Raw genomic sequence first — 19,497 nt, 5'->3', positions numbered from 1 at the left:
TTTCATTATTGATGTTACCACAGTGGAATGTGATGAATGCTTATCTATAATCATCACAGCAAAAAAAAAAATTCTATCCAAGTGGGTGTTTAATTAAAATAAAGCTACTGAAATTTCTACGTGTTATACATAAATTTTCCATTTAACATACAAATGCAACATGGAGATGGATTAGAGAATTTTAATAATACGGAACAGTACGGTTTCCAGTACTATTGAGAGCATCCTATTAGTTTCCTTTAAATAAATAAATAAATAAATCTAGTTAGCTTCTCAAGTACTAAACAAGTTAACAAGTAAGCACATGGTGGCCTCCGCCTTTTGTGCAATTTCTACTATTGAGAGGGAGAATTTGAAAGAAGTTACACAATAAAGATTAAAGAGGGGCCTTATTGCAAATATACCCTAATTTGCTTGTATCCTAATTTCTTCGTTACAATGTTCGCTAATTATAAGTAGCAAATTTAACCATTTTGGAGAATTGATTGCTTAGTTATCAACATAAACCCCTCGTATTAAAATTAACTAAGTCGGTTTAATCCGCCATATATATTTTCTAAGCAACTTGGAGTTAACTCCACCCACCCACCTCTTCTTTAGTATGGGATGGAGAACTTATTAAAGAGGATTGTTTTAAAATTTTAAGGTCCTTATCAGCCGAAACGAAAGTAGAATTGCTTGGCATTCTCAAGTACATTTTTTGTAGTTTCAAGACGAGATTGCACGATTAAATTTGTGGATCAGAGGTAGAAATAATAGCAATACTTTATAATTGGAACCTTTAACTTCCTAATCATTCAACGGTTGAATTTGTTCGGATGAGTAGGGTTTGAATTAGAATCAACTATCATGTGGAAAGATAAGATAAAGCAACAGTAGTAATGTAGCATAATATCATTCCCTTGTTCCATCTGATTCCACCGTAACAATGTCGAAGCCTTCAACAATACACAAATGAGCCAATCTCCTCTTATCTGGGAGCGTACACACTTGCTCTTGCTTATGAGTATTATGAGACCGTTTCACTTCCAAAGCCATCTTAAGATCCAGATCATCTTTATTTCATATAGGATGATTCGTCTCGTCTCCGCCTGGGTTCTAAAGTAAATTTAACATTGACAACGAGGCTTGACGAGTAAAAAGCTTTATCCTATGCTCCCATTCCCAATCAAGTTTCCTAATTATAGCCGACTGTTCGCTTCGACCAGCTTCTTGACTGAAGCTGTGTCCTATGCGTCATCGATCCCTGTGAGCATCATCATCATTCACCAAGCTCATTTAATGAGTCGAATTCCATACTGCTTGTTAAAGCACCAATACAACAAGCCTTGATCCATACATAGCTTCTCTTCTCTGATCGACAATTCCTTTGCTCTTCGTTTTAAACTCTCAAATTCCCATATTTTTCATGAAGCCAACCAAGCTCCTTTTGTATCCAAGTAGGAAAGGCAAGTCCGAAAAATGCATATGCATTACTTACAATAAGTTTCATCAAGTTCATCTGTACCATATGTATATTTTTGTTTTTTCTTTCTTCGACTATAGAATACTGTCAAAAGAGAGATTACAAAATGATGGAAATTTAAGAAATCAGAAACCAAAATACACCCGGAAGGGCAAAAGTACAGCACACACACTGATCTCATCTTCACAGTACAATATACCAACGGAAGCTTATTACTGGTACCAACGCTCTAAACCTCTAAACCATTTTACCTGACATACAAAACATATTATGATAGGCAACAATACGTATTCGAAGATCTTTAAATCGTACCAGAAGGTGCAAGGGATCCTTAAATCGTATCAGAAGGTGCAAGGGGTTTCCCCCGACCCATCGTGAATCCCCTTGTCCCATCTGGCATTCGAGGTCCAGGGGGATGTTTGTTGGCTCCAGCTGGTTGCTCGATATGGATATGGTGACTAGACGGTGGAGTACCAACAGGATGGGAGCCTCCACTTCGGTTATTGCTGTGGTAGTGGCCACGTCCTCGACCCCTACCTCCGCGGCCCCGACCTCTTCCTCCTCTCCTTGTGCTAGCGTCCTTATCATTGGAATTCTCTTCAGCCTGCTCAAGAATGGTACATATTAGAACAGCCATCCGCTTTGACAAACCATGGCCATCAACTCTTACTACAACAAAATATAAACAAAAGAGCATGCATCAACATACCAGAAGAATCAATGGAACTTTTTAGATATTAAACTGGTGAGCATTGTAAATTTTACATCAACTTACAAATTAACTAGATTAGATATGATAATGTGAGTAAAGAAACACAAAAAAGTGGCTTGTGACATGCTTATGCAATCGAGAACCAGATGGAGCCAGTTTGATATAATATTGGTGTATATTGTACCTTAGGTTGCCTACATTAGCCAGATCAAGTACTATGATGGCAGTGGGCCAAACAAAAAAAAAGTGCAGCATACCACATGTTCATGCGACTCTTCAGATGGTTGACAGGTATCGTCAAGCAGCTTCTCATTTGGCTGGTTTGATGTGGAGGCATCCTCCTCTCCATTCCCATCACCTTCATGGCCTCCCTTTCTCCCTCGCCCTGTCCCATGTTTTGTCTGTATTCAAGTTAGAATAATAAGTTAGGACAATAACTAGTTGACTAGTTGTGAGTAGTAACTGCTGACATAGATTGCTAGAGCAAGCAACTAACAGTACAAAAAATAGCAACCTAAGAGAAGCAAATTGCTCTAATCAGTAGAAGAAACCGAAGGGCATCCTAGTGCACAAGATTCTTTCTAATGCTGGATGTCAGGATCCTAGAATGCCTCACAACAACATTATGGAATATTCTAAAAGAAATAAGTAGCAGGACCTAATGTTACTGGTATATCATCATAACATCTGGGCAATTTGCATTAGATTTAGAAGGCTTTTTGCCTATAAAGTGGTATGTAGTGAATCATTCATTGTAGTATGAAAAGGGTAAAGAGAAAGTAAAAGAACAAAATGTTTAGGTCACCATGCATCTGTGCAGTAAACGGACTCTCAGCCCACTTCTCCAGTTCCTCTCGTCATTGAGCTCAGCAATCTGCAGCAACAAGCTAACAGGATAAGGAGTGGGCATCAACATGACCATACTCATAGTTTTGTTAAAACACTTACTGCTTTCTCAGCATCCTCAATAGTCTCATATTCCACAAAAGCGTGCAACTATACATCAAAATTGTTAAGGGAGAAAATCAATACCGTAGTGTAAAATAAGAATTTAAGGTCTATATTTCACATTATAAGCATTTAGGAATTCAACAAAACATGTTCTTGTTATATTATTTATTATTTTCTTATTTTCCATAAGTTTCTCACAGATGACAGCTTGCAACCAGCAACCTAAATTGGAGAGCACTGAGTATAGTGCCAAATCTGACACACTAGGAAGTAGACCTCAACCAATAGCAAAAACAGAAGGTTCAAAGCTCATATCCAACATGCTGCATAAGATAACCAGACAAATTGGTCACAGGACTATAAAATCAACCAAGATTAGGATTTACATATTCGAGCAGAACTGCGTACCAAATCTGCTGTCTAGTTACAACATTTGACGGTCGGATCAGCTATAGTGATTAAATTCTGGCCCCTTATCATGCCAAGTCACATTCAGGTCTAGGTCCATACTTGTTAATGCCTTTTAATCCCAACCCAAGCCATGTAGGCCTAAAGACAAACTTCAATAAATTTTAAAGGACACCTTGCTTGCCTATCTTATTAAAACTGATCCAGCGCGCAGAAAAATGGTCAGGTTCAGATTTCAAAACATGGTCTAATAATTAGGTCTAGACAAATTTGCCATGATTATAGAGACCAAGACGAACAAAAACTCACCCCTACTTCACACCGCACATAAGATTAGTAAGCATATATTAATTATCAATTATCTACAATAGTTGCCATTAGCTAAATCAATGAAAAAACAACTTAAAAATTCTAACATTAAATATTATCCTTCAAATATGACTCAGATAGTTTCTGATGTAATGTTGTTAATATATATACCAGGAACAATATTTTTCAATGCACATTTTACTATGTCTTGGAACAGCGGCATTAAAAATGAAGCAAGAACAAAGGAAAAAAAGAAAGATCTTGCAACATAATAATAACAATGAGAAAGATGTAAATATATCAAATAAACAAAAAAATGGAAAAAAAAACCATGCCTTGTTGTTAAAAAGCATATCCAGCTTTGCAGATCTATTAGTTACAGGAGCAGTGCCATTAGGCGTCTGAGGATAGCAGGTACGAATTGTCTTTACACTGCATCACAACATTAGTACAAGTCATTAATATTTGTGAATAGTCTAATAGAAGATGCACATATTGCATGGAAATTTACCTGCCGACAGTCGAAAAAACCTTCATTAGGTTTTGGTAACAATGATCCTCAGGAAGATTTTCAGCCACAATAATACGTGACTTTGCAGGTTTGGGGTGAGGGTGATTTTGAACAAGTATTTATGTCAGCCAACATAACCATACAAAGTAAACCAGCACAAAAATGATAGAAATGTTACCTGCAGCTCTTCCATATCTAATTCAGTAAAGGGCTGCTGACGCCTAACTCTCTTTCCATCATCACTAACAACCTGCATGCACAATAGGTTAGCAGAAAAGATGCAAGAAAAAGCAAATGCAGGCAGACAGTGCATTTAAGCAATATAAATCATGTCAAAAACTTACAAGTTTTGACGACATCCGGAGTGCTGTAGCAAGCAGAGAGTTATTGTGGACTAAAGCTTTAATTTTCTTAAAAGCTGCAATAACGGATATTGGCACTGCACAGAAATGAGTAATATTTCCTTAGTTTGTATACAAACTAAAATACTAAAAAGTTCTCATGCATTTCTTTCAACAAAAGCTTTTCCTACATAAGAGATTAAATATATCACATGTATGTAATGCAAATATAGCATTTATAAAACTGAGCAGTGAGCACACAACACTTCCCATTTTGATATACAATTAAAGAAGTTAAAAAGAAGAGATTAAATTAAACAAGGAGGTCCATCTAGAACTGGAAAAGCTTATTTTACAAGTAATGATGAGTAGTATAATGAAAATTTTCCTGATAAAAAAGATACCAAAAAAAAAAGCAAATAAAGGAAAAGGATTTGTGAGGCTGACCCTGAGTAGTCAGGCCAGCAATGAAGAGTGTGGTTGGAGACAAGAATATCTTTACTGCTACTATTGTTGTTGCTTATAATTCCAGCCTACCTAATTCATAGCCTTATGCATAAGGCTCCTAAATTAATTATTGTTCCTTTAAGGGATGATGTGTAGTGTAGAGATCTAGTTATATCTTTTCCATGCCAATGTTATAAATTTTTCTTAGTGCACTGGTTCCAACTTGCCATATCACAATGTGACATAATGTAATTGTGTGCTGAAGGTATGTGCCGTGTTGTGTCACTGTCAACAAGCTTTCATCACGCATTTAACATGTTTTTAATAAAATATTGAATATTTTAAAATATTTTTGGGTCTTCGACATATTAGTCTTTAGTTTTTTGTTTGAATATAATATATGTATCAAACCTACATTATAGTATTTTATCTTTAGATCATTAAACCGACAGGCACAACCATCCTTAGTCCATAATCCATACACAATCACAAATACCATCTAAGGGATGTTCAACAGCATAACAATCTAGTTAATATTACAGATGGATGTAGTTGGCCGCACAACTTATAAAATTCAGATGGATTCCATCTGCTATGCAAATATTCAATCCTCAACAATATAAAATAAGAATTATCTGACTGAAAAAATAAAATCAATCCCATGTAGCAAGGAATTCAAGAGGTAGGGAAGGGGTGAAGAAAGATGACTTAAAATGAAGCTTTAGATCCAGCATAGACAGAAGAAGCATGGCTACCCAGGCTTGGATCAAAATCAAGGCCACAAATTTAGGAAACACCCTAACCAACAGAAAAAAAGAAAAAGGTTGACGACATCAAAACCCTACCTTGAACAAGGCTTAACCATAAGGCTGCCTTAGGAAGTGGAAATGCTAGGCAATATTATCCCAAACTTATTAGGTTAATTGGTCAAAAAGCAAGGATAAAGCGGGATAAATAGTGGGAATAAACATAATTCCACCTTTTTCATGGGAACTATTTATCCTTAGATAAAAGGATAAAAGCATCTTTTTTGCTTTGTCACAACATCAATCTTTCCCATAGCCTATCCCTCTCAAAATGTTAGTTGTTTGGAAGTTGGAACAACTCTAAAAATGATAGGGGATAAATTAAATTTATCCCCCTTCCAAGCAGATCATATAAGTCTTGTGAAAACTAGAGAAACCCTAATTGCAGACACTATAAGCTGAAAAATTAATCCTCAAAATCTTATTTGCATGTTGCCTATCCTTAGAAATCCTTGTCCAGGACTTTAAATATATTGAGATCACAATGACGAAATAGGAATATGAAATATGCTTACCCGAAAAATAATCATGCAAATTTTAGATAATAAGTAAACATATCTATGGCAAAAAGAGAGCAGAGATTGGGCAATATCAATGTGCAAGATTAAAGAATCAGCACAATTTACCAAATCCCTCTGGATCTTTGGTAATGAACCTCATCAAATGTTCAGTAGTTGCAAGGTTTGCATCACTGAAATAGTACTCCACCTGCATAAGTAAAACTCAAATAGTATGAGAAAATGAAAAGTAGATAGATATAAAATGCTTTTATAAGATCACACAGGCAGTCAAATCATAAGCTCACTGAACAACTGACACAGAGATAACCAGTAAGAGAAACAATAGGCTACGTGTGCACTATCTTGCCATCATAAAAAAATATTAACTTATTAAGCAAGGTCAATTATACGTCCCCATATACCAGTTATTGGCTCAATCCAAAAGAAGAGAAATATAATTCTATAAATAAATGACTTTTTAAGACACATTCTTCGGCCCCTAATTTGACCCACTAACTAGTTCAGTTCTTCCATAAAGCTGAGAGTTGAACTTACTTAAAAATTTTCAGAATCAGCTGGCAAATTATCATTAAAGAAACTACATTACACCTTGGAGGTTTCTGATCACCTGTTAAACTAACAACTTGGTATTTCCCTCTCCCAATAAGCCGCACTACTCAAACGAAATATATGAGTAACATGGAATGCAAATTATATCTAGTCTACTATTTACCGTGATATTAATTAAAAAAGTTCCTCACATCTTGATATTCATCATCAACCATCCTAAACAAGAAGAAAAGGGGAAAGGAAGAAACCAAGTACATCATACGTATATGAAGATAAAAATTTAATCTACAGAGGCCTTGAAACAACAACGCTGACGTCAAAGGGGGCAACCACATCATCTGACATAAGTTTTTTCTTTTCATTTGGCCAGATAGAAGAGCAGAATCACTATTTCTATTATCAGATGTAGGCCCACCTTGAATCAATATTTCTGTGGTAAAAATAGGAAGGTCATTTACGCAATCTATTATAAGGCCATCATACACCGGCCTTATTACTTACAGCTCCTCCCAACTTGGTCTAATTCAAGACTGCCGATTTACTCATGAAAATGAGTAAATAATTCACAAACTAAAGTATTACCTCCCAGGAAGTCTCCTTTTCGAGATCTGTCCATTAAGCTAGAATTGACGAGAGTAAAATGAAACCAAACCCCCAAATCTAAAAAAAATCCACCGACCTGCTTCGTGATCTTCTGAACAACCTCATCCGAAAGCCCTTCCTTCGCCGCCGCCGCCGGCGGGGGCGGCGAGGGATCCGAATCCGCCAACCCCTGGACTGCCTCGCGATCTCCAAACCCCCCACCTCCCACTCCGTAGTACTCGTAAGCCGTGGAGTAGAACGGTGGGCTCGAGGGACCCGGGTGGTATACGTGGATCACCGCCGGCTGGGGCGGCGCAGGCGCCGCTCTGGGGACGAACTCCGGCGCTCCGGCGTTGAGGCGGCTGGAGGAGCCGCTCCGGGTGAGCGAGGGTTCGGGACTAGAAGCGATCAAGGGATCGGAGACTTCTAGGGTTTGATCGGAGATTTCTTGGGCCATTTCGTTTTCGCTTTGCTTTCTAGGGTTCGGGATAAAGCCCGCGAGGGCGGAGAATAGCGGAGAGGATAATTCTCGGAAGGAGATGGGCCCCGATGAGGAGTATTTATAGGGTTATGACGCGAAACCACCACCCGGATAGCGACGGGTGGATAAAAGAGTGAATAGGATTGGTAGCAGCCGTAATCGTGCAATTTTAAGAAAGGATATCGGTCGGACTCGGACAGTAGTAAATTTATCTGCAACCACGTTTGTTTACTAATACGAGTAAAGATGCAGAAGGATAGTGAATTTGATCAAGAATTCAGGATAGACAAATACAATAACTAAGAATAAGAATCTTTGGAAGCGGAATAACTGACAATAACTTTATTCTCAGCATCAATTGGATCTCAAGATAAACGAGGATAGATTGGATAAAATAATAAAAGTATATTTCGCTTTATCCACCTTTCAAATATCATCTGAGAACAAAGTAAAAAGAACTAATCCATGAAAGATTACGGTGTTCCTTCCTTTTATTTACAGGTGGAATAGATTTAAAAAATAATAATTTTTATTTATTAGTACTAAAATAAAGAGATCTATTTTAAAAATAATTATTCCTATGTTCACTAGGATTATAAAATAAAAGTGTAATAATTATTTTTAATATAACATAAAATAAAAAATATTTTATTTTTTAAATAAAATTACAATAAATACTACTTGATTTGAAATAAATTAGATTAATGGGATAGATATAAAAGTAAATTAATAATTGAGTTAGTACTTGATAGAAAACGTAATTTTAATGAATAATATTTATATTATAAAAAATAACTACTATGATGTTTAATTGTTATTATGAAATAAGGAGTTTGAATAAAAAAATGTATTTAAAACAAGAACAAAATTATTTCTATAGTGAACCTTCACGGAGGCTGAGAATGAAAACCTCATGTTGATATTATTTATCATCCATTTCTTGTTCTTTTATTTATTTTATTGTTTTGAGAAAAGTATTCATCATCCATTTCTTAGTGAAAGAAATCAATCATTAATTTGTCTGTTCCTACTACCTGCTTCTTGCATGATGATTTTGTCTACCTGAGTCATTACTTAAACCCTCTGCTGGTTCATAAAGGTGAAATGCAACCACGAGAATATGATAAGTACTTTCCAGAATAGCAAGTAGGACAGTGCCAAACTCAAGAATGTGCATCAAAAGAACCAGAGTGTGCACAAAACAGTCATGATAAATTGGTACATCGATCTTATTCAACTTGGGATGATGAATTTGCCATTCCATCGTCATCAGATAAGTATGCCTAAGCAGTAACACAATGCTTCTATTTTCGTGGAGCATTTTATTAACAGCACCTATCGATCACAGTTCTCGCAATCTTTCCATCAGAAGAAATGTAGAGCCTGCAACGTATTCAATTGTCTACAATTACTCTAGATCAGCTTAATAAGCTTTCAACGATTTCTGCTAAGAATTCATAAGCCTTTCCATGACCAGCTCCACCATGGCAGGGGCATCAACAGTGACAGCAACCTTGACAGTGGGCTTATTAGTCCATTCTGTGATTTCTCCATACCTGAAGATTTGGAAAGAAAATTTGTCTCAACATGGAATTGGTTATACACCCATCTGTTTCCCTTCAAAGAACCAGACTGCTAATATAAACTATAGAGTAGGAGTGCGACGAGCCGAACTTGGCTCAAAATTATAAATACCAATTCCGGGCTTGATTTTTTCCAATATTGTCATCATTTGAGTTTCTAAGGAAATATTGGAACTTTTGCTACCGAAGAGATTTGAGCAACTGAGCTCTAAGCCATAATAAAAGTTACTAACTACCAATTGAGATTGAAACTTTGTGAAAAAAGTTCTACATAAATCTATACGTTATATATCAATCTCTATGAGCTAATTTCCAAACTTGAGCAAGCCAAGGATAAGCTCAAGCCTGACTAGTTTATAAAACGACCTCAAAATTTGAACTTGAGCTTTGTTGTTTGAAAAACGAGAGATTAAACTGAGCCACAAGCAACCTGTGTTTGAGTGCCTCGTGAGCCAACGAGCTTATTTGATACTCTTGCTGTAGAGCACTAAAAAAATTTGTGTGCATGCAAGCACACGTGCATGTTTGATCCTTATTATTAGAAACTGCATAATCAGTGCCATCACCAACAAACGAGCCGAGCTTGAGCAAGTTGCGCCCAACTTGGCTTGGCTTGAGAGGTTTTTATTTTCTGGCTCAAGCTCGATTTGAGCTGGAAAAGCTCAGCTCGGCTTGACTCAGGCCTAGCTAGATGAGGCTCGAGCTCGGCTTGATAGCTTGCAGACTAAATAGGATGGAAACAATGTCAATCTAATTGATCACCATTGATGCTTCCTCTAACTTAAAACTATTGTAGGAATAACCTGTAGGAGCTTGGAAAATAGTATCAAGCAAAGTTAGATGTGAGTATGTGACCATTTGATATTTCAAATCATTGTGAAAAGCAGTAGCATCAAAAACACCCACAGCAACATGATAGTTATAATTGAATATGAATTATCCAATTTGAAAAATCAAGTCAATCAAACTGAAGATTATTAACTAACCTTATTAGGAGCTTGGTGTAAATGAGCTGAGCTTGAGTGATGGAGATGAGTTCGGTAGTGAAGTTAGAGATGGATTTCGGTGGTGAAGATGGGTGTCTCAGTGATGAAGGCTAGGATTTTATCGGTGAAGATGAGTTTCACGATTTTGGCCAATGAGAACTTTTGCCGTTTTGGATTTCGGTGGTGAAAAGGATTTCAGTTGTGAAGACTGAAGAGGGTTTTGGTGGTGAGTGGTGATTGGTCAAGATGGGTTTCACTGTTTTGGATTTCGGTGGTGAAGATTGAAGAGGGTTTCGGTGGTGAGCGGTGACCAGTGAAGATGAGTTGACTGTTTTGGACTTCGGTGGTAAACGGTGGTGAAAAGGGTTTGGCCGATGGAAACTTTGGGGAGATAAAGGTTGGATTCTAGGATTTTTCTTTACTTATACACGTCATAATAATCATTGGATCTAAGATCCAATGGCTCTAAACCTGTAACATATATATAAAAAAAAAATATATATATATATATATATATTATACAAGTCTAATCGAGCCGAGCCCGCAAGTCTCACAATCTCACAGGCTTTTTTGACAGCCCTACTAACAAGTAGATAATACTTACACCTAGAACTATAAGCAAGAAAACATAAGTAAATAACAGCACACACATGATAAAGTAATGTCATAAATAAATGAATAAAATCAGTTTTAGGGGGAACAATCTACTGACCGTTTCTTGGTGTTATCAAATATTGTGATACCCCTCATGATGCCACTAGTCTGAACCCGTACAACACCCTCGGTATAAGTCAACAATGATGGATTGACTGCTGCAAGAAGTGTTACTGGATCATGAAGGTATACACCTGAATCCAACCATGCACATCATCAGTATGCTGGGGACATGGTCACCCTTACACAATAACAATTACCAATTCCATATGAACCTTGTGTGGCATAAGCTTCATGGTGGTAAGCAAAATAAACCCCTATGATCTTGCACAAGTATTTAGCAAATCTGCTTTGACATTGTGCAAGCCTGTTGCGATCAGCATCTGCAATGAATGATAAATTTGTCACCCACTAGTCAGAATAATGTAGCAGCAACTTCAACTCTGGCTAACAGAACTACTGCAACACTGCATGAATTCAGAGAAAGAATCTTTCCGGCTTAACAGCAACAGCACATGACAAGAGCCAATTGTTGAAGCATATTGTGCAGTCACATGTCAATAAGACATACACCACACAACCAAATTAAGTGGGTCATTCAGTATAAGGGTTGCTTCAAATTGTTGTCTTCAACTTCTAACAGTGTCCAGTTAACAAGTAATGCACACATACACACAAACACTCAAAAACGGGTTGGGGGATGGGGTGGGGGTGTTGATTTCAGAGACATATTTTCATGTCAGACCTACTGCTTTCCCTCACATCATAGACAAAAATAGTCCAGAATAAGCTCATATAAAAGACTTAGACGATGATATAAAGTTATGAACTATAATGTGAGGTTTATGCTTGAAGCCCGACAATCGACATATGCGAAATGAAGGCAAGCCTATAAACCAATAAATGATAATGACTTCAGTTCAAGAGAAAACTGGCAACAAAAACTGTTGGTTCTGCATGAATTTGCATTAATGTTGAGAGAATTTATCATATATACAATTAGAAAAATAACATTTCAAAACAATGAGATGTACCCGTGAGGATAACTTGATGTGTCACATTTATTCCGATGGCCAAAATATCAGCTCCACAGGTGAACACAATATCAGCAGCATCAGGATCACCAAAGATCTGTTCAATATGTAGATAATAAGAAAGAAAAGATCTTCATGATAAAAACATCGAATTTCTGATCAGGACATTTTTTTTTCTTTTTTTTGGATACAGCATGAAAAGAAAATTTTTCATCAGCATAATCATTCATTTAGATAAGGATCCAATTACAGCAGTGCTCTGTACCAAAATGCCATCTGAAAAAAAATCCTACTTCTCTTTTGCTAATGCATACAATATCTGTTCAGAAAATATTGCACATCTAACCTTTGCTTCTAAAACTGGGAATAAGCGGATAGAGCCCCTACATGTATCCACCTTTCCCACCAATATGCAAAGCTTGACAGAAATTGATACTTCTATGATCAGCTGTCACCTAACATTAACCCTCTTGCAATTTGGTCACAAATTACTGGCTAAAGAAAAATAAGGCAAAACATATAATTAAGCAAAGGTGTAATCGACTTGAAGAATTTTCTCTGTTTCTTCAGTTTAGACTCATGTTACCTAGGAGAAAACCCTATGTTTCTTCAATTTAGACCAACAAGATGACTCTAGATTATAGAATAATCATAAATGAAACAAACAGGGTTATAGAGCTTACCAAATGATAAAAATCATTGTCATGTAGCCAATTTAGGCGTTGTAGTCAGAAATCATAAGTTCATGAGATCACATCAGACTTGTGAGTACTGCTCAACTTTCAATTTATTATCCTTAGTACTGCAGTACCATGAAAATCAAAATCTCTTGAAATTATAAACAGAGACACGAAAGTGGATTTTGACCATGCTTCATGTTCATTTGGCAATCCATGACCACCAATACATGCAATGGTGTTGCAGTTCAAGCTTATTTCATGTTATGACGTATTCTGTTCTCATAATAATAAAAATAACAAGAAGATAAAGATGAAACAAATTCCAAAGGCATGCCAATGGAAGAAACATACAGTAAAAGATAGTACACCCATTGGACTAGATAAATCATACATTTGCCTCTGCCGCTGGATTAACATTGCCATTAACTGAAAATGCACCACCAAGAAGAACAATCTGTCCTATCTTCTTTGGGAAAGAAGGATCAAGTTCAATGGCCTGCCAGAATAATGATAAGTATTAAGGAATATTAAGTAGACATAGTATCTTTGGCACAGAGCTGAAAAGACAAACCTACCAGAGCAATATTTGTAAGTGGGCCAAGTGCAACCACAGTAACTTCTCCAGGGTACTCATTTGTTTGTTCAACAAGAAAAGAAGCAGCTGACTGACCAATTGGCTGTCCCTTTGGTGGGGGGAAGTTCTGGTTCCCAAGCCCATCCGTACCATGAACAAAATCAGCAATACGAAGCTTTGTTGCTTTCTTTTTGACATTAAGAGAATGAAAGAAATTAGTCAGAGTGGGGGGCAATGACAGAAGAATATGCTTATTCCAACATACATATGTAAAAATTGTGCACTATCCATATCATGTTATGGTTGAATAGACATTTCACTGGATCAAAAATCATAAAGCCATAGATCTCATGGTGGTCAATTAAGTGCTGGAAACAAAGCAACCAATAGGTGCATGTGTTTTTGCGTGTATAGGTCTCCAATTCTCAACTAGCAAAACCAAAATCCAAATGGTTAAGAGAAGTTTATCAGGTTAGAAACACATTTGCATCAGTGAAGCTTACAGCTACAACTGGAGATATGTATAACATAATTGTCAGAACCTCTGAAATCTGATGAGTTGCTAAACTGTCTTAATGAAGTAACAGGATATAATATAGTTACAAACTCAAGACACATATTAGAATGGATGTATGCTAGCAATGTACCCACTCACAAGAACCTACAAATCTTTCATAAACAAAACCTTCTATCTCTGCTAAAAATATGACTTTGGCAATTCAGTCCTGCCTTGTCTATACTTACAAAGAGGAAACAGGACATAAGCCATAAGCAATAAGCAATAACATTTAACAACAAAAATTTGCATAAAAATGACAAGTACATACCATGATTGTTTCATGAGAACCCTCAGCAACTGGAATATCAGTTCTTTCTGCAACCTCCAACTGAAGCAGTTGCAGAATTGCATAAATTAGAAGTTCAAGTTAAAATTAATCAAATGAAAACAAGCTTAACAAGTCCAAATACAGTAATCATGACATAGACAGATAGTTATTTTCATCCAAAGTTACTACCTCGAGTTTGGAATAAAAAACCACTACATAGCAGTCTAGCACAATAGTTTGGTGCAAGTAGCAGACCGGTACATAGATATATATAATTATAATTGAAATTGCACTTTACCTTCTTGTCGTTTGGCTCAATTTTACATAACTCTTATATGCTTTTAATTTAAACACTTAATCCTTATTGCGGTCTTGACTAAAGTGTAACTTTTATATTTTTAATCATATTTAAGTAAACCAGATACAAAATACTCATTAGAAACAAAATTATAGAAAATTGAATAAACTTTCCAATACATCTAATATAATACTAAATAGATTTCAAATGACAAAGATATGAAAACTGTATTAAACATATATATAGTTTTGTAATATCTTTGTCATCTAAAATTCGACTAGTATTATTTTAGATAAGTCGAAAAACCTATACTTTATCTCTAATAAGGATTTACAAATTGTACCTGTGTTTAATTAAATATTACGAACAAATAATGGTTGCACTTTAATCAACACCACATGGGAATTAAGTGCATAAGTTGAAAATTAGTATGAATTTTGTGAAATTAAACTAAACCACGTAGACTAAATTGCAATTAACCCGAAATAATACCCTCTATTTCTCTCCATGCAATTTATACCCCAGATGCAACTGTACAACTTAAAGCATGCTATTAAGGTTCTATTATCCCGCTTAGTTTTAAGGATCTGCAATGCCCATAATAAAACTACTCTTTACAGGGCCATGCTCTTTTGCTACAATATTTAGTGACGTTGAACATTTGCTACAAGCTGTGCAATGCGGAGGATGCCATCAACACGAAGATCCAAAACTTTCCAATAGTTCAAACACCCAATCTACATGATAGAATACGACACAGAACGTTGAAGCTGACAATTAGCAGCCAAGCAAGCACTTGTCTGTTTAGGACAGCGACTTCAGAGTTGCAAAAAGGTTCAAGTGATCGATGTTGCCGGTACTTCTCCGTTTAATTATAATTGAACTCCTAATTTATATAATCCAAATCTTGCTCTAACGCCATAGATCTAACAAGGAATTCACATCAAATTACCAAATGCAAGGCATTTCTCGTGGCGAGCGTCGTATAAACGTTCCCAAAAATCGTCGTCAGCCCGATCACCTCCACCTCCGGCGAATTCAGCGCCACGAATATCGCCATCGCATCATCTGAAACACAGGAGTCGGGTTCAGATCCCAAAACCAAGGGTTCCGTTCGATTCGCAAATTCAAAGGTCGGTTGGGATTACGGGTTACCTATTCCGGGGTCGGTGTCGATGATGAGCTTCTTCTTCTTCTTCGCCGCTTCGCCTCCACCCATGGCGTGGAATGGAGCTATATCACCAGTAGTGATCGGTTTGCTTTTGTCTTTCTTTCCTTTTCTTTTGAATTAATTACATAGACACCCCCTTAAAATATACCCGATTTTTAGAATACCTCTAAACTTTTTTAAGCAATAATTTAGTACTAACTAATTAATATTAAAGATAAATTTTATCTGTTGCTAAATTAATTAATAAGAAAATTATTTGTTTATTGCTTATTTTTATAATCGTTTACTTAAGAGTGCCAACTTCTATTAAAGAGAGAAATAAAATATAACTAATTTATTCTTATAATTTAAAAAGTGAACCATACTTCCAATTAATTTTATTCAGTACTATTTCGAAAGAAATTAATAGTTCTTATTAAATTATTTGTTAAATTTACAATATTTCTTTTAAATTTTTAAAAGATTTCAATAATACTATACCATCAGAAAAATAAGAAGAATTAGCTTACGTACGTAATTAACCTTAAAATGACTTAGATGCCCTCGTAAACCTTATAATACCTTGAGGATAAAAAGATATTCTACTACAAAATTTTCTTATTATCATCTTTTAATCATCCTCTTCCCCTTCACCATCACCGACTTCTCCCCCCCATAAGCCGGCAGCCCCGACCGCCGGCATCGCCTCCCCGCTGCCGCCGGCTATCGCCATGGCCAACACCATGTCCGCCGCGGCGCGGAGGGCGGAGACGAGGGGAACCTTAGTTCCCTCCGCCTCGGACTTCACAAGCTCAGAAGCTTTGCCAAAATTCAAAACTTTTGGTGCTGAAACATCAATCTTATCCAAACTATCAAATTGCAAATAAAACTCTTTCAGTCTCCTTCTTCCTAGCTCATCAACTTTTTGGGCTTCTCTTTCTTCCAAGTACTGGAGCTTTTAAGCACAAGTTCTGGAGTTCTGATCGACTTCTGATGCCATAAATTTGTTATCCACAATTGTTTTTCTTTCCTGTGCATAGGAGGAGAAAACAAGCTTGGGGGCGGTGATCCTTTGTTGTTTAAAACGACAATTTGGATGCATTCTTTTGACATTTTCTGAAAGTCCAAGTCCACCGACTCAGCGGTTGTTTCCTTAAGTAACTGAAAATATTTAACACTCCCCTCTGCAAAGGCAAGCTTATCTTCCACCTGGCCCAACATCGTTCTGACAGCGGCCGAGTAGCTGGACGCGGGCGGCGAGAGCGGAGGGCGGAGACGAGGCGGCCGATTGTACGTCTACTCCTCCACTAGACCCATGAATTTCATGGTGTTCATGGTGCTAATTTCTGAAAAACTTTTTATTTATTTTTTATGACGCATTGATCCCTTTTTTTTTAAAAAAAAAATCTCTTTTCGTTAGTTAACCATTGGATTTTTCAAAAGAAAATATATTATATAAGTATTCTTGTGATTAATTTTAGACTGTTTAACACTTACTTTGAATGAAAGAGAAATAACTAGTCTATATTCTTTGTGAAGACTAGTAGCTCATCAAGAGGCCGACGCCAATCTAGTCAAGGTCCGCCTTGAAGCACTTTGGAGCCATTTTTTCCAGCATAAATGAAAGAGGATAAGCTAAAGAAAAATTGAGGGTAAAATAATCGTTTGATATTTTTTTTAAGCACCTTAAGAGGATGGTGAGAGGTTTAATGTAGTTTAGGAGTCAATGTGTTCAGAGGTCTTAGCTTAAATATTTCAAAATAAGAATAAAGCAAACAAGTGATAAGGAGTGTAATGAGTGTAATGTATGGAAAATATTATGGGTATTAGTAGAATAGTAAGGGGAAGAGTATACATACATATATATTTATATGATGATAGTGATCGTTTTTCCTAATAAATGTCTCTCAAAGATTCTTGCAAATTAACTTTTTCTCTATATCATTGATGGTGTATGGTCAGATGATTAAAAAGACTCATATGATTTAATGCAAATTCTAAAGACACCAATTGAATAAAGACAACAACTACCTTGCCAAAAAACATGCTAGGATCTCTTGGAGGCTTCTCAGCTCCCTGCCAACTCATGATGTACCTTATTGGAAACAAGGAGAAAAGCAAAATGAGAAAGAGAGCCAGTGTGTTACAGGAACTCAAGTAGTATATATTGGTTGGAGCAAGGGATGTTATTTAGTCCCTTTATATAATTTCTCAAATAAAAAGTTATTTAGTTCTTAATACCAAGCTATGAAATATTATCAGTTTCCTTAATCATGTCATAAGCATTAAAAAGAAGGGAAAAAAGGAGCCCAAAATTCATGATCTCCAATGGATAAAGCAAGCAATCTGCAAAAAGTTTGAATAAGAAAAGACTTACCAACACAATATAACTAGCAAGCTTACTTCGAGTAAGATTTTGCTCACTAATGATATAGCCGAGGAAGGAAGGCAACAATTAAAAAGATGAGAAGAAAGAACAAGAATTAGATGTGCATGTTACGAATATGTTTGCTGATGATCATCTAACCACCAAACCATGCCTTCCACCTGCAAAACAAGGGACAAGATTCGAGAGTGGTTAGATGACCACCAACAAAACACATTCAAAGCAGCAGCCTCAAAGCTAGACTGAAGATTTTCTGCATGAGCTTAGAGGAGGATTTGAGGATCTCTTGCAGTTGATTGGATAACAGCACATGATGGGTATATAATAGGAACAATTCCATAAGGTGCGAATATTCTAGGAGAATAAACCAATCAATCATAGTGACAGGAGAAGAGCCAAACCTGGTTGGATGGATAATTTCTGACATGAGGACCCAGAAACATTGCCACTGCTGTGTTCTGTCCTCTTCTCATGTGCTGTCAATTATTAGGCTGAATATTGTTTTTACTGAATGGAGAAAACAAAGATATGAAAATTTAATATTCAGAGCTCCCAGTTCATCTAAAATCTTATATAGAGTACGATGGACTAATCATTTTATGTTCTAATATTTCTCAGCATGCCTAGGCTTAGAAAGATTAAGACGATAGAGAAATATGGATTAAAACCTTTAAATTCAAATAGATGTACTCTAGTAACAACAGGTATATGCTGGGTAAAGGTTAAGTGACGCATCTCACTATAATAAAATATGCTCTTCGCATTAATCCAGAAAGTTTTTCAGTCTTGTTAGAATATAAAAATATAAAAATAATTATTTTCTAACAATATCATAATATTAGGGCAGAAGTCCTGAGTTCAAATCCTATCGAGCCTATTAAAATCATATATATTTGTCAAGCCCATTAAAATATCCCAACTCAAAAATGAGAAAGTATTAAAATATAAAAATATGAAAACTATCATTCTCTATCAAGTCTCAGTGGACTAAGTCCACATATTGTGGCATCATGATCCAACTTTAGTCTGTACTTTGTAGCAGCATGAAAGGTTTAGTTCCCTCTGAATCTAGAAGAGAAGGGAGCGAGCACCATTTGCAAGGAAGAACTTTATAGATCTATCATATTGTTGATGCACAACTATTTGGCAATAATAAGCTGAAAACTAGCCAAACCTTTTAATTTCGAAAGAAGCTTCCTGTTACATGTAAACCAATATCAGCAGTCTGCAATGTAAGCCACA

At 36.3% G+C, this 19,497-nt stretch overlaps 2 protein-coding genes across 6 annotated transcripts; both read right to left on the bottom strand.

The window, feature by feature from the left end:
• Positions 1-1,486: 1,486 nt before the first annotated feature.
• On the bottom strand, positions 1,487-8,142 carry LOC140797470 (la-related protein 6B-like). Of its 2 annotated transcripts, XM_073150916.1 has the most exons (10): positions 7,700-8,140; positions 6,577-6,658; positions 4,701-4,795; positions 4,535-4,606; positions 4,357-4,436; positions 4,181-4,277; positions 3,126-3,173; positions 2,983-3,051; positions 2,435-2,578; positions 1,487-2,069 (listed from the first exon to the last, which is right to left on the bottom strand). In XM_073150916.1, the coding sequence occupies exons 1-10, from the start codon at positions 8,057-8,059 to the stop codon at positions 1,797-1,799; spliced, it is 1,320 nt and encodes a 439-aa protein (XP_073007017.1). In that variant the 5' UTR covers positions 8,060-8,140; the 3' UTR covers positions 1,487-1,796. The 2 variants fall into 2 exon arrangements, with proteins under 2 accessions (XP_073007017.1, XP_073007018.1); XM_073150917.1 differs by lacking the exon at positions 3,126-3,173 and having other exon boundaries at positions 7,700-8,142.
• Positions 8,143-9,291: 1,149 nt separating this feature from the next.
• Positions 9,292-18,549, bottom strand: LOC140797486 (probable uridine nucleosidase 2). Of its 4 annotated transcripts, XM_073150944.1 has the most exons (12): positions 18,247-18,549; positions 17,901-17,964; positions 15,875-16,026; positions 15,672-15,787; positions 14,422-14,481; positions 13,596-13,781; positions 13,412-13,516; positions 12,687-12,788; positions 12,341-12,437; positions 11,582-11,689; positions 11,365-11,500; positions 9,292-9,639 (listed from the first exon to the last, which is right to left on the bottom strand). In XM_073150944.1, exons 3-12 carry the CDS (start codon positions 15,936-15,938, stop codon positions 9,531-9,533), a joined length of 1,083 nt encoding a protein of 360 aa, XP_073007045.1. In that variant the 5' UTR covers positions 15,939-16,026; positions 17,901-17,964; positions 18,247-18,549; the 3' UTR covers positions 9,292-9,530. The 4 variants fall into 4 exon arrangements, with proteins under 4 accessions (XP_073007045.1, XP_073007047.1, XP_073007048.1 ...); XM_073150946.1 differs by lacking the exon at positions 12,687-12,788; XM_073150947.1 differs by lacking the exons at positions 15,672-15,787; positions 15,875-16,026 and having other exon boundaries at positions 18,247-18,545.
• Between the last annotated feature and the right edge of the window lie 948 nt (positions 18,550-19,497).

The sequence above is a fragment of the Typha latifolia genome, chromosome 11 (assembly GCF_019914945.1).
Source record: "Typha latifolia isolate L0001 chromosome 11, TyphaL0001v2, whole genome shotgun sequence".
Classification (NCBI taxonomy): Eukaryota; Viridiplantae; Streptophyta; class Magnoliopsida; order Poales; family Typhaceae; genus Typha; species Typha latifolia.
This window is presented reverse-complemented; position numbering and strand designations above follow the sequence as displayed.